Source organism: Ptychodera flava, chromosome 14, assembly GCF_041260155.1.
Source record: "Ptychodera flava strain L36383 chromosome 14, AS_Pfla_20210202, whole genome shotgun sequence".
NCBI classification, from domain to species: Eukaryota; Metazoa; Hemichordata; class Enteropneusta; family Ptychoderidae; genus Ptychodera; species Ptychodera flava.
The window spans coordinates 6,157,396-6,170,931 of NC_091941.1; the positions used below are offsets into that span (position 1 = coordinate 6,157,396).

Here is a 13,536-nt window from a genome sequence, read left to right on the forward strand (position 1 = left end):
CTGATGTTATGATTTCAGAAATTCCCTTTCATCCACAGAAATATTGGCCTTTAAAAAATTTTCAATTTGAAAAAGAAAGTGTTCACTTGACAATGAGAATTACCCACTATCAAAGATGTTTGAAAATTTGGTAAATAAATATTTGAAGAGGGGCTATGCATTCAATGATTACATCTTGCTTTAGCTATCACTCAAAACAAACTTATCAGTTGCCTCTCCAATGCACAGAATGAAAAACAAACTGTCATAAGCTTGATTAACTTGATGCTTGCATTGTTTTGAATATCTAAAATCATTATGTTTGCCAATGCATCAGCTGACTGGCATATTTGCCAACACATCAGTACATATCATAACAATCCAAAGTAAATTTAATCATAGCTACAGATGGCAGGTACATTTTCCGATATTTGTGCCTTCAATGAATTGCTGGATTTCAAAATACGATTTTCCTATGTGGGTGTAAAAATAGACTAGACACGTAGTAAAACTTGGCACAGTGCATAGATTTCTTCTCTCTGGGTGGTTTGATTTGACATCATGGATTAATCTACTGTGAATGCACAGATCTATGCACGTACATTGAGAATTATAGCGTTGATTTAAACAAGCTACTGACTTCAAAATTCCATCTTGCAGCCGTGTCCATTATCATCACTCGCACATCTTTGTTTCCAAAGTGAATCCGTTTTGAATTGATAGATCAGAGCCAAGAAACTGCCCATTGTGGTTGTGAATAGGTGGCTCTGCAAGGCACTTACCATCAAGGAGAAGGGACGCATCAGTGATAGGCTTTTAAAGCAATAAAACTGAGAGAAAAGTAGTGGGTCATATGTAGGGATGATTATCCCAGCCCAGCATCTAACTGCAGCTTGTAATGACTGAGATGACATCTTCATGCACCTGGCTAGAGGCTGCTTCACTCCTGTGAAAAAGAGTGGTGTGCACACTCATGCATATCACCAACTCACAGTTCTTCTCCTAATAGGGACCCCTAAGCAGACAAAATTTACTAGTAAATCATTGGAATACTTCCTGCATAATGTGCTTTTGAAGGTGATTTCATCCATGAAGACAGCGTTGCAAATGAGTGTGACAATTGCTCTTCAAAGTTTGAGCTGCAGAAAGTAGTGCCTGCACTTCAAAAGTTTAAAAGTTAAAGAATGTCATCAAATACCAAGGGAAAAGACATCTAGTTCTCTAAAACTGACCTGTGTTACTTGAGTGATAAAATGCATTGGGATCATACTGATAGAGTTGATATGTGGTAAAATTATGTCTCTCTGTGTTATGCATAAATTATGGATGATAGGTTATTCAATTTTTTATTTTTTTTGTTCAATTGCTCATCCAACAGGCGAACCCAATTACAGAATGAGGTACCCACAACCCACTACCCCAATGGAGCAATGAAGAGTAAAGTGCCTTGCAAGGAGCACAACACAATGCTGGAGTCTCAAACTCACCATCCTTTGATAGTGAGTCTGTTACTCTGGACCCACAGGGTCTCAAACTCTTCATCCTCCGATAGCGAGTCCGGTACCTTAACCACTGCCCAACAGGCAGTTACGTATCTGACATGTGTTATGTCCTCTAAAAATCTAACTTGACATGTGCGTTTTTTGTAATAAAATTCACATGAAACTTGAAAATTTACCTTCTGCTCTTGAAAAATCTGGGCTTTATTTATAAAAAGAGTTTTAGTGCAACACCTGCAATACTTAAAATTCTAAATATGGTTTATAGAAGTTACACATACTTCCTAACTGTCCAGTCTCATGATGCTGCTAAACAAGCACAGATATAACTGCAACATCTGTTCCTACACAAGTTTTCAGCATATATAACTAAGAATTCACTCAATTGATGAGGTTTGCATTTCAAAGAGAAAGAAATGACCATCATGTAGTATGAGTCCATACATCTCTTGACTAGACACAGCAGCTAAGCTTTGGAAGGAGAAACTATGTACCTTGTTTGCTGGCAGATCAATTGTCAAAGTTCAAGGATTTCCATCATTGGTAGCAGAACTTTCATTTACTGTCTGTTCTGTGCTGTTTTGTGTCTATGTTTACAACTATTATCTTACGAATTCTGACCTACTGTCATTGGATTACGGATTGGTATGATTGCGATTATTTCACACTACAGTATTTGACTATGAAAAGACAATGCCAAAAAGTGGCACTGCCTTTTCATTTTACCAAAATTGATTGCTTTGACATGGTAACTCGTGGCATATTACATGTGTAACATGTAACTCACTGTGTAACAACAAGTAGAAGTGCCCTACACACGAGTATAAAATAACATATGGTATTGTGAATATTTTCTCTCTTTTTAATTTGACATATGACATTGTGGCACCTAGTTTGTCACTGATGGAATGATTGGACTGAAATCTTCACACTCCTCTTTCAATCTTACAAAAATATGGAAATAATGAGAGGACACAGTCGACCAAAATGTTCTACCTGATCACTGATGAAAGGATTTGCACATTATGTCTGAATAGGTTTGGTGTCTGAGCAAACCATCAGTCAAGACTGGTCACTGACAGAGTTAGCGTACAATGTTGTATTGATTGGTACCGTACTATGAATAGTGTGAACACATGCCTGAAGGGAGTTTTCTGCACTGGGACGAAGGTCAACAACATGATGCAGTATCTAAGTTGGTCCACAACTTCCTTCAGTTGTATCCATACAAAGTACAGATAAACCATTGATTCAGAGGTGTGTGGGGGAGTTGGCTGAATCAGTCATTGAAAATAATATCTGTAGCTCACTATTGTCGGATATATTTGGGCCAACAGATGAGTGATGTGCCCAGAATGTGCTTCCTTTCATATGTAAATGATCTATCAAGCCTATGTATGATAGCCGGCTGATACACTGATTAGTGGATCAAAGGGTTCATGGTTGCTTTCAGAGAAAAATTACCAGTAGGTCAAAGTTAGACATGCCTCAATGCCACATTCTCCACAAATATAATTGAGTTACTGAGTTTGATCCTCAGACAAATTTCCTATGGTACAACCGGATTCATGACTGTGGAGCACTTCCTGGGATAGATTTCAAGTGTAAAATCAAGCTGTATGTCATATGTGGCACTACATTGAACATCATAATTTAATAGACAGACAACTGTCTACCGAGAAAACCATTATTTCAATGAAGAATCCTGCGGCTGTTCTGAAGTCTGGCCAGCAGGAAATTACCCTTTGTGAGCAGACAGTATTGTTCTCTTTTTAGTGGCCCTCTGGGAAAAAGAAAAACAAGAAAAAAAGGCGGCATCCTATTCAACTTGTTGATGCCCATTAGCATGTCAATTTATGTAATCACTTCCTATGCAGTAATTGGTTTCCTTGCAAATGATGACACACAGATTATAAATACATCAATGTTTGTTCAACTATTAGCTTACACAAGCCAACTGAAAATGGTGATGAAAAACCTCAAAAATGTATTAGAAAAGTTACCAAATCTTATACATTTCACAAATGCTGGTCAACTTGGTAATTTGTACTGAGCATGTATACTTCATATAGTTGTTATCATATATGTAGATCTATTCATTTGAGTTTCCACAAATAAGGAAGGAGTCAGTTATGTAACATTAGCCAATGAAGATTCACTATATTAAGTCAGTATTATATCTACAGAATCAGATTTTGCTTCAATCAAGCTTGATTGTTTGGTTACGTAAGTTTGCTTTTGAAGTATTAAACTATGCTTCAGTTGGCAGGTAATTTCATTTACAATATTTCTTTCTTCAACAATTTAGGTTTATCTTTCATAAAGGCTAGTGCTCGTATGCTCGGCTTGAGCAAAATAAAACATCAACCACATTGAGTTTGACATCATGAAGGGTGAAAATCATGATTACATTGTGTAGTTATTACTCACTAACGCGCAATCTTGGTTAAACTTTAAAAAACGCTGACTTGATTCAAATTATTACAGAGTTTGGAAGGGCAGGTAATTTACATGATGGATTTGTTGACGAACACACCATAAAGGTGTGAGAGATTGGGGAAGCCATAGTAAGTTGTTGCATCCAATTTCAAAACCTAGACAATTTAACCCTTTGAGCACTGTAATTTTTCCCCAAAATATCAGGGCAACATTTTATCAATTTTCATGAATTTTTCTGTAATTTTTTCCATGATTTTGGACCAAGTGGATATAAATTTTTATGGGCTGCACTTTTTTGACTAAAATTTTGGGAAAAATCTGTAGAAAAAAATGTCTAGATCTGAAAGACATTGTTGGTGTTGCATAGTATAAATGCAACAAAAATCGACTTTGGCACTCAAAGGTTAAATTGAAACCTTCAAGTGTTGAGGCACAATGAAGGCAAGAGGAAGGTGTAACTTTCCTTGTATTGCTGGTTTAGCTTTTGAAGCAAACATCACTTCCAGTCTGGCAGATAGCCATACTGGTTGTGAGGAAGGAAGCTGAAAGATCTGCTATCTGTGCCAACATGACAGATCTTTGAATACTGCAACTTAATGCTTTTGTCCCTGAACGACCAACTGGGTGGTGGTGGATGTCATTCTAAACAGGATGAAATCATAATACCCAACCCACTTTTCACAAGATTATACAACATTGTTTACCATTTCACATTGTCTTCAAAATTGAAGAGAAAATGCTTAAAGCTTTGTCACAGTTAAACAGAATGGGACGGTATAACAGATCTACTATACTGAATACATTCAACAATCCTTCCAAGGGATGACCTGAAGTTAATCTGTTGAATCTATCTGGGAGATAGTGACAATGATGCAGGTTGGATTTCATGTAAATTTAGGGGTCAAGAGAGGTCTCACTTAACGTTATCAAAGGACAGATTATCTGAAAGGGAATCTAGTACAGAATATGACAAATGAATGAATCAAGAACTGTTGTAATCTGCAAACTACGATGACAATGCAACAACAATAAGTGATCATAGATTTATATGAGCAAAGTCTATCTTCCTGTTGATTTGTAAGACTGTCACTGCTTGAGTCAACATGGGTGAGTTGTCTGAGGGCATCAACTGTTGACTGAAATATGACACCTATGACGCCTGTGCTAACCCTAACTTCACCATCTCTCCCTGTCCCCCACCATGCTGTGGATGCCTCATTCCATAAACAGCTGCAAACACTTTCCATGAGTTCCTAGTCATGTTGAATTTCCTACAGCATAGTTCATATCTTTGGAGTGCAGTTAGTATCAAAATTTTCATGGGGGCGAAACTGAATCATTTTGCGTCACGAACGTTTTAAGCATTTCAGCATTTCCACCACTCTTCAAATTTCCCCTTCAGTATCTACTACACCCATATTAAATTTCAATTCGACAAGTATGATATAGATTTCTTCCATGTCTGCATATCCATATGGAAACTGTAAAGACATCCTAATGGAACTGCCTGCTGTGGGTAATACTTGTCTTGATTTGTTGATATGAAGACTTGTAAATGATCACCGTAGTGTCAGAAAACACTGAATTTGCTGTAACTCCAATAGTACACATGTTCCATTTCATATTGTGTTTGAATCTTGGTAGAACATTTCATGAGACCATTTTGAATGTCTTCAGTTTGGATATTTTAAAAATGGTTTTGTAATAATTAGGTATGACTTGCCTGCCTTAATTTCAGAAATACATACAGCTTTGAAAAAATAGCTTCTCTAACCTTGTTCCCAGCTGTCCCCATCAATCACTTAAACATACCAAAATGCCTTGATTAGATTTAGGAAACACTGAGCGATCAAAGTACGCATTGATGACTTACGATGATGACAGCAAAAACTTTGGAAGGAAATTGCTACCATTCATTTCATAAGTGACAATCAATAACAAAAATTGATGGTCTAACATACAAAAGTTTAGTTACTTTGCCAACCCTGGATAATGGACTACAAAATGTATAGATGATTGATCTAAACATGAGATTTACAAGTAACACTACGTACCACAAAACAACCCAAGTCCATATCAAGTAAAAGAACATTACACAGTTGTCATTGTCTCCTTTCACTTGGCTCTATTCATTAATATCACAAAGGCCAACATCAACAAAGATTCCCCTTTTTTTGTATGCAAATGACCTATAGATCCAGTCTACCCTGTCATGGGTGTCATTTCAATAGGGCTGTCAATATTTTGACACAAAAAGATAATCAGTTTACCATGACACAAAAAGACAGAAGGCTTGGGCATTCATCACAATGACAGACTTTTCATCATTCTGAGTAGGGATTATCAAAACTGGCCATCTTGCCCATCTGGAATTGGTAAAATAGTTTACTACTCTGAAATACAATTCATTTTTTAGCACTGAAATGTGATATTCAGTCCTATCACATGCTTGTATTGACAACACGGCCATTGGTGTTCTCAGCTTTATCTATTTCAAGCACAACAAAGTTTTTGCAAAAAGTAATGCTGGCTGTTTTGTACACATGGAGTAATGACCCTTAATGGTGCACATCTGAATCATCAGCACTGAAATTTCACCGGATTTGTATTGCTGTAGTTGCAAACACATGGCATCAAGAGGATTGTCCTCAAAATTTACGATAAGGGTGGTCAATCTATTGTACTATAAGGATAGAAAAAGCTCACCATGGCGTAGAAGGAATTTCAGGATTTTGCCTGTTGGCAATTTCAATTAATTTGTAACACTAGATCTTTGCTTTGTTTCCTTGATTACTGTTGCTCTGGTTTATCATATCACTTGTGGCAGTCTCCTTTAGTTGTGGTGATTTGAGAACTTAACCCTGTTCCTGCCAAGTTCATATTTCACCATCAGGTCAAGTTGGTGATAACTAGTAAAACAAGTCTCATACAGTGCACTTTAACAAAGACTTGAAGGTTTGAGGTTCCCTGAAGATAGAAATACTGCAAATATGATTTTTACAGACTAAAGCTACTGTAACATACCCAGCCAAGTGGATGAAAATACTGATGGTTTTGGCTCAATACGCTTTTTACTGACTTGGGAGTGATACTGTCTGGCAGGTAAAAGGGTAAAGCGCACTGCTTGATTTGAACCCCTCTCACAGTCCAGTAAAAATATACTTTTGTCTGTCAAGTTGTCTGCTCTATTTTTACTTGGAATACAAATTATGCATTTGTATCTGATATTTCTATACACGAGTTTTCACTTTTTTGATCAAATGTGAAAGATAACCTCCGTTACAATAAGGTTACCGATGACAGCGTAAAAGCATGTTAAATTCCTGTTCAACATGGATCATGTTGACTTATCATGATCATTCCCTGTATCTCACACCTTGGGTTGTGTACCTTCTCTTCTATAGCCTTTATCTGGCATTACTGCTGATGCCACTTCCAGTAAACTGGCATGAGCAGTAAAATGCCACAATTGCAGTAAAATTTGTAAAGGCAGACATCTGGAACAGGTTTTCGGAATGCAACAGCTGTACAACATCTTTGCCTGAAATACTGATATCAAACCTATGAAATTTACAGCAGTTCACAACAAACACTCACTTCACAAATGCGGTGCGTTAAGACCTACAATGTTAATGACAGACCAATGACATTTGTTTGATCATGGTTTGATCGGCCAGCTCAGTAGATTTTTCCATAGATAGTACGATACTATCAAACACCAATAACAGGACGAAGATCAGAGTGGTTGTAACCTTGACTTTTCGGACAGCAGACAACCACCAATTAGGGTTCGCTGAAATATTCCAACTACAAGATTCTAGTGTTACACATCCTGTCACACTTGTGGTGTTAAAATCTGTCATCGTTGGCCTGCGGTGACCTGTCCTACTCGCCCTGCGATATATTAGCAGGGCATCACATGGGCCTATTGGGGAAATCTCCTATGGCAAAAACTTGGAAAGATTATACAAAATGATAATTTGTCTGAAAACATACGGTCTACAGAATACTTTTCCTGTCAATCGAGCAACAATAGGCTGTTACGTGAGTTTTCGCAACATTGTTACGCGATCAAATAAAAGGGAGTCGTTATGATTGATGGCCACTCCCACTTGACCGTTCGTTGGTAACTTACCCAAATCTTCTACGAGTTGTAACATCAGTCCTCCAATATGCACGTCACCCCTTACTCTCAACATTCTCTCTGTTTGCAAGTCCGTGACATATATGCTGAGTTCCCATGAACCGTCGGCATATTTGCCGTCCGGTAACTTGAACATATGCGATTCCATTTTCAAATTGAAAACGTCCCTCGAGCTCAAAGTGCGAGTTTTTCAGTCTATTAGAAGGGAACTGTACGTGCGAAAACCAACAAAGAAAAGCAAGAAAGTTAGGTTGGTATTCCTCAAAATAATAAGATGAAGCGTGGTGAGACTCTCCCTGCCTCCAGTATTTCGAATTGCGACTTTGAAGACCACTGTAATATCACATTAGAGATGAACAGCAGTTCATAACGTCCACAAGAAGCACTTCCTTCGTCCTTTATCCACCCAGAAATAAATGAAAGCAGGATCAACAATGACAATAGAGTAGCGTTGCGTTTGACGAAAGACGTGGACGACGGTAGTAAAAATAGTCGTCGGCGACCAGTCGGGGAACACTCCCTATATCCACGAGCACTGATTGTATGCGGTCTACTGACCATAAACCCTTATATGGGTCAAGTTAATAGGCACCGTACCGGTTCAAAGTTGATCGACTGAGTACGTCAGTGCAGGGAGAAATGACACAAACCACACTTGATATTCACGTCCCCCACGCATGAATTACCGAATGAGACGCCGATCAGTTCAACTATCCCCCAGTAACAGGCCGGAAGTCTGCGGCAGTTCCATACTAATATGGGCGTCTTTGTCTGTGGAATTTCTACGTCGCGGCAAAGGCCTTCCTCGAAGGAGCAAGCAGGTCGACCTTCTAACCGCAGTATCGGTACATAACAATCGCAGGCATATCCTTTTTTGGCGATCACTTATCGAATCTAAGCCTTTACGTCAGCAAGAGGTACCCTATGATTGGACGATGGCCAAACTCTGAGGGCGCTGGTATTTTCACTTTCACTGAGTATTTCTCGCTCTCAAGAGAAAAATTCGATAAAAATGTATCTTTTATACCCATATCATTGTGAATGAATAGTTTTAATTCCAAACTAACATGCATACAGCACTTTAAATGAAAAACTTCATAATATACACTACGATGACTCAAAGCCTCGGACACCAATCAAATGTTTCGATACATATAAGCAGCATATTTGCTCTTCCATGTTTCTTCTAGTAAATCATCAACATGTATCATGTGATTACATCATTGCCTCATGTTGCACGTTGCCGGTTGCATGGGTTGGGACGCTGGTGAGAGCACAACCACAGCGCCATCAAACATTCGAATAATAATACCTTACGTACTTTTGATTCAAACAACACTGCAGCAGCTATATATGTATTTACGTACAAAACTAATACGTTTAAGTGCAATGAAATGAACGAATAGAGCTTTGAATATGCATGTATGAAGCAATGAAATTTCTTAAAATTTTGCATTTTGAGTTTGATATATTTTATTAAACTGGTTTACAGTTATCAGAACAAAGTTCTGTATAAACTATAGGGACATGTTCATAATGTTGCTGTAAAAGAGCATTTACTGGATAAAAAAACCCAAACCTAATGTGGTAGGTTGGGGTGGGGATGGGGTGGACAAAGTCACAGGAGTGACTAATAATAATTTATAGTAATAATCTTATGGTAATAATTTCTTGACACTATGTTTTTGACCCAGGTCAGACAAATCAAGTGGTGGGAAAATAAAAGGGCCTAGGTTATTTGTTGCAGTTTTCAGTGGAGTTTTTGAAAAATAGAGATTAAAATGGTGTTATTTGGTGGCACTTGGGGAGTATTTTTGCGGGGGGAGGTCAGGAGGGTGTGTCCCCCTCCTGCCGTTGGAGCTTTTGAAAAGTAGAGATTAAAATGGTGTTATTTGGTGGCACTTGGGGAGTATTTTTGCGGGGGGTGGTCAGGAGGGGCCGTTGGAGCTTTTGAAAAAGAGATTAAAATGGTGTTATTTGGTGGCACTTGGGGAGTATTTTTGCGGGGGGAGGTCAGGAGGGGGTGTCCCCCTCCTGCCGTTGGAGCTTTTGAAAAGTAGAGATTAAAATGGTGTTATTTGGTGGCACTTGGGGAGTATTTTTGCGGGGGGTGGTCAGGAGAGGGTGTCCCCCTCCTGCCATTGGAGCTTTTGAAAAATAGAGATTAAAATGGTGTTATTTGGTGGCACTTGGGGAGTATTTTTGCGGGGGGGGGGGGGGTGGTCAGGAGGGGTTGAGGGGAGGTCAGGAGGGGGGTGTCCCCCCTCCTGCTATTGGAGCTTTTGAAAAATAGAGATAAAAATGGTGTTATTTGGTGGCACTTTGGGAGCATTTTTTTCGGATTACACATCTTCCTCTGAAACATGGTCTTCTTGCTCCTCAGTAGCTTCCTATAGTTTTGAAAATTGACTATTTTGGTTTCCTGGCTTCCCTTTCTACTGCGTGGTGAAATGCCTACATTCACTCCACCAAACATCATGCATATCTCATGATTTACAATTGATTTTGACAAGCTGAGAAGCGAAAATAAGCTAAATAATATAGTTAAATTTGCATATTTGTGTTTTTAGAGCAATTGTTGCCCTTTTTTGATCAAAACATCTATTTCTCTGTAGCAGCATGTCTAAATTGATTTGATGTGTATAGATGTGTTGAAATTTCAATATTTGTCTTTTTAGGGCAATTTATGCCATTCATGGTCAAAAAATCTGTATTCTCTGAAAGGGCTTGTCCAATTTCTTTTAAATTTGCTACACAAAAACGATTATTCATGCAGAGTTATTCAGTATTTGCTATTGAGAAACTTTCAAAGTTCAACCCTTTTGTGTGTTTTTGTGTTGGGATTTGTTGGATAGATGGCATTCTACGTAGTGTATTGTTGAATGTTAAAACATGTGTTGCTGTTGTTTTTTGAGGCTGTTTTTTGAGAAAAAAGAATTGAAAATGCCTTTTTAAAAGCAAAATAATACATAATGACTTGATATGTTGTTTTATCATTATTGACGTGTTTCTACTTGTTCACCCATTCTTGCATTCATCATTGCAATAAAATGCTGGGAAAAAAATGAAACTGATGTGGCCTGCATCTGTTTACCTTGATCTTAAAAGGCAAATACAACTTTCTGTCTTGACAACCATACCATAGTTTCAATGTTTTACCTAGTGTACCTGCTTGGTTTGTACGCAGGAAACAAGTAGAAAACAGGCTCTATAATTTCATAATTTTCAAGTGATCAGAATACAAAAGTCCTGAAAATATAAGATAATCACAAATTCCAGTATAAGGGATACAGTCACTCTAAATGTATAAATTAAAATTAAAAATGTGCCGGGAGGATGTACTAAAAAATACAGAAAGTTGCTTTCTGTCAGTAAAATCTAAAAAAAATTCAAAATTTTAAAGACTTTTGCAGATTTTTTTTTTACGCCTTTGTCTTCTTATTTATTTTTTTTTTATTTTGCAAACTAGTTTGAGGATTTTTTTTTTCCTAACTTTCTGCTCTGAAAATTTTTTTTTGTTTTTGACCACCCCCCTCCCAAGATCTAATGGTCCGTCCCTTAATAGCGCTGATCGCAAATGACGTCACTGTTCTCTCTCATTAATATGCATAAGTAAACATTTGTCCGCATTTTCCGCATAAACGACGAAAATAAAACCTGCTAGTGTTAGAAAGGCTATTTAGCGTCACACTTATTCGTATGAATTGATGACTGAGACTACAAGCTGCAACAACAGCCGCGCATACAACAAAATTTGTCCGAATTTCAGCATATTTGTCCGAAAGTCGCGCGCGTGCTGCTATATTTAGTAACAAACCCGAAATCGCGATCAACGCTATTGGTCGAGATGAACCACGTAACTGCCCACAAATACACAGCAATGGTTTGTTTTCATACCCGTGAATATGAATATCATAAACATAGTAACTTTACCGCTGAAACAAAAATTGCCATTGTACAAAGATCATAATCAACCACAAAATATAATGGAGCATTTGTCGGTCAAGTTTCGACGCTTTTTTTCAAAAATCTCCGGATTTTCAAAATTTTTGCAGCACGCGCACTATTCACGGCTTATGATGAACAACGAAATAGATGCTTTGCGAAATCGCGAATAACGAAATGACAACATTTCCACAACCGAAAATTTTTTCTTCAATAAAATCTAGCATTTAAATAATGTCCGTGACCGCAGCAGTTGGTTTACTGGGTTTAATGAACGGATTAGGTATGTAATGGAATATTTTGAAGTGACTTCAATCACGGTCGAACTACAAAGTGATACATGGCGAAATCATGGGCCGCCATGAAATATCAGTATGAACACAGTACTCCCACAGTCACTACAGTACCTGTTTAGTCAGGGGAGTTGTGAAGCTTCACAAATCTCTCTCGAAATAAAGCCATAACATTTTGGGATTGAGGTTTTTAATCTTCAAACACTAGCTGTCGAAACGCAGCTATCTGTTGGTGGGTAGCGTGCGTAGCTATGCGGTGGCAGGGTTGACCTTTGATCCGCAAAGCTCTGCATGCATGGCAGGGCACAGGCGACCCAATAAGTATTACTGAGTTTTTCACACTGTTTTCTCTATCATTTTCTCTTCTTTCTTCATGCTCTGAATGATCGGAATAAATAAAATAAATGGTTTACATAACATAACCTAGCCTCCGTGACTATTTACTTTACACTTCATTACAAGGACGTATATCTCTCATACACACATGCTGTAATTAATTAGTCAACACAACTAATTATGCTAATCCGTGGACTTATCAGACGTTGGTCAACATCGGAAAGATAGGTTTTAGTATAAAATTCCTATCTTTCGCGATGTTGATCAACCGTAAAATCCCTGATAAGTCCACGGATTAGCATAATTAGTTGTGTTGACTAATTAATTACAGCATGTGTGTATGAGAGATATACGTCCTTGTAATGGAGTGTAAAATAAATAAAGAGTCACAGAGGCTAGGTTAGGTTATATAAACCATTTATTTTATTTATTCCGATCATTCAGAGCATGAAGAAAGAAGAGAAAATGATAGACAAAACAGTGTGGAAAAACTCAGTAATACTTATTGGGTCGCCTGTGCCTTGCCGTGCATGCAGAGGTTTGCGGATCAAAGGTCAACCCTGCCACCGCATAGCTACGCACGCTACCCGCCAACAGAATAGCTGCGTTTCGACAGCTAGTGTTTGAAGATTAAAAACCTCAATCCCAAAATGTTATGGCTTTATTTCGAGAGATATTTGTGAAGCTTCACAACTCCCCTGACTAAACAGGTACTGTAGTGACTGTGGGAGTATGTGTTCATACTGATATTTTCATGGCGGCCCATGATTTCGCCATGTATCACTTTGTAGTTCGACCGTGATTGAAGTCACTTCAAAATATTCCAATACATACCTAATCCGTTCATTAAACCCAGTAAACCAGCTGCTGCGGTCACGGACATTATTTAAATACTAGATTT

General features: G+C 38.1%; 1 protein-coding gene across 1 annotated transcript in view; it reads right to left on the reverse strand.

Annotated features, from left to right (window-relative positions):
- Positions 1 to 8,957, reverse strand: part of LOC139149098 (fermitin family homolog 2-like) — a 35,436-nt gene extending 26,479 nt beyond the window's left edge. The window contains exon 1 of the mRNA XM_070720652.1: positions 8,053 to 8,957. Coding sequence (XP_070576753.1) covers positions 8,053 to 8,209 — 157 coding nt within the window. The 5' untranslated portion in view covers positions 8,210 to 8,957. The remainder of the gene's footprint in view (positions 1 to 8,052) is intronic.
- Positions 8,958 to 13,536: the final 4,579 nt, after the last annotated feature.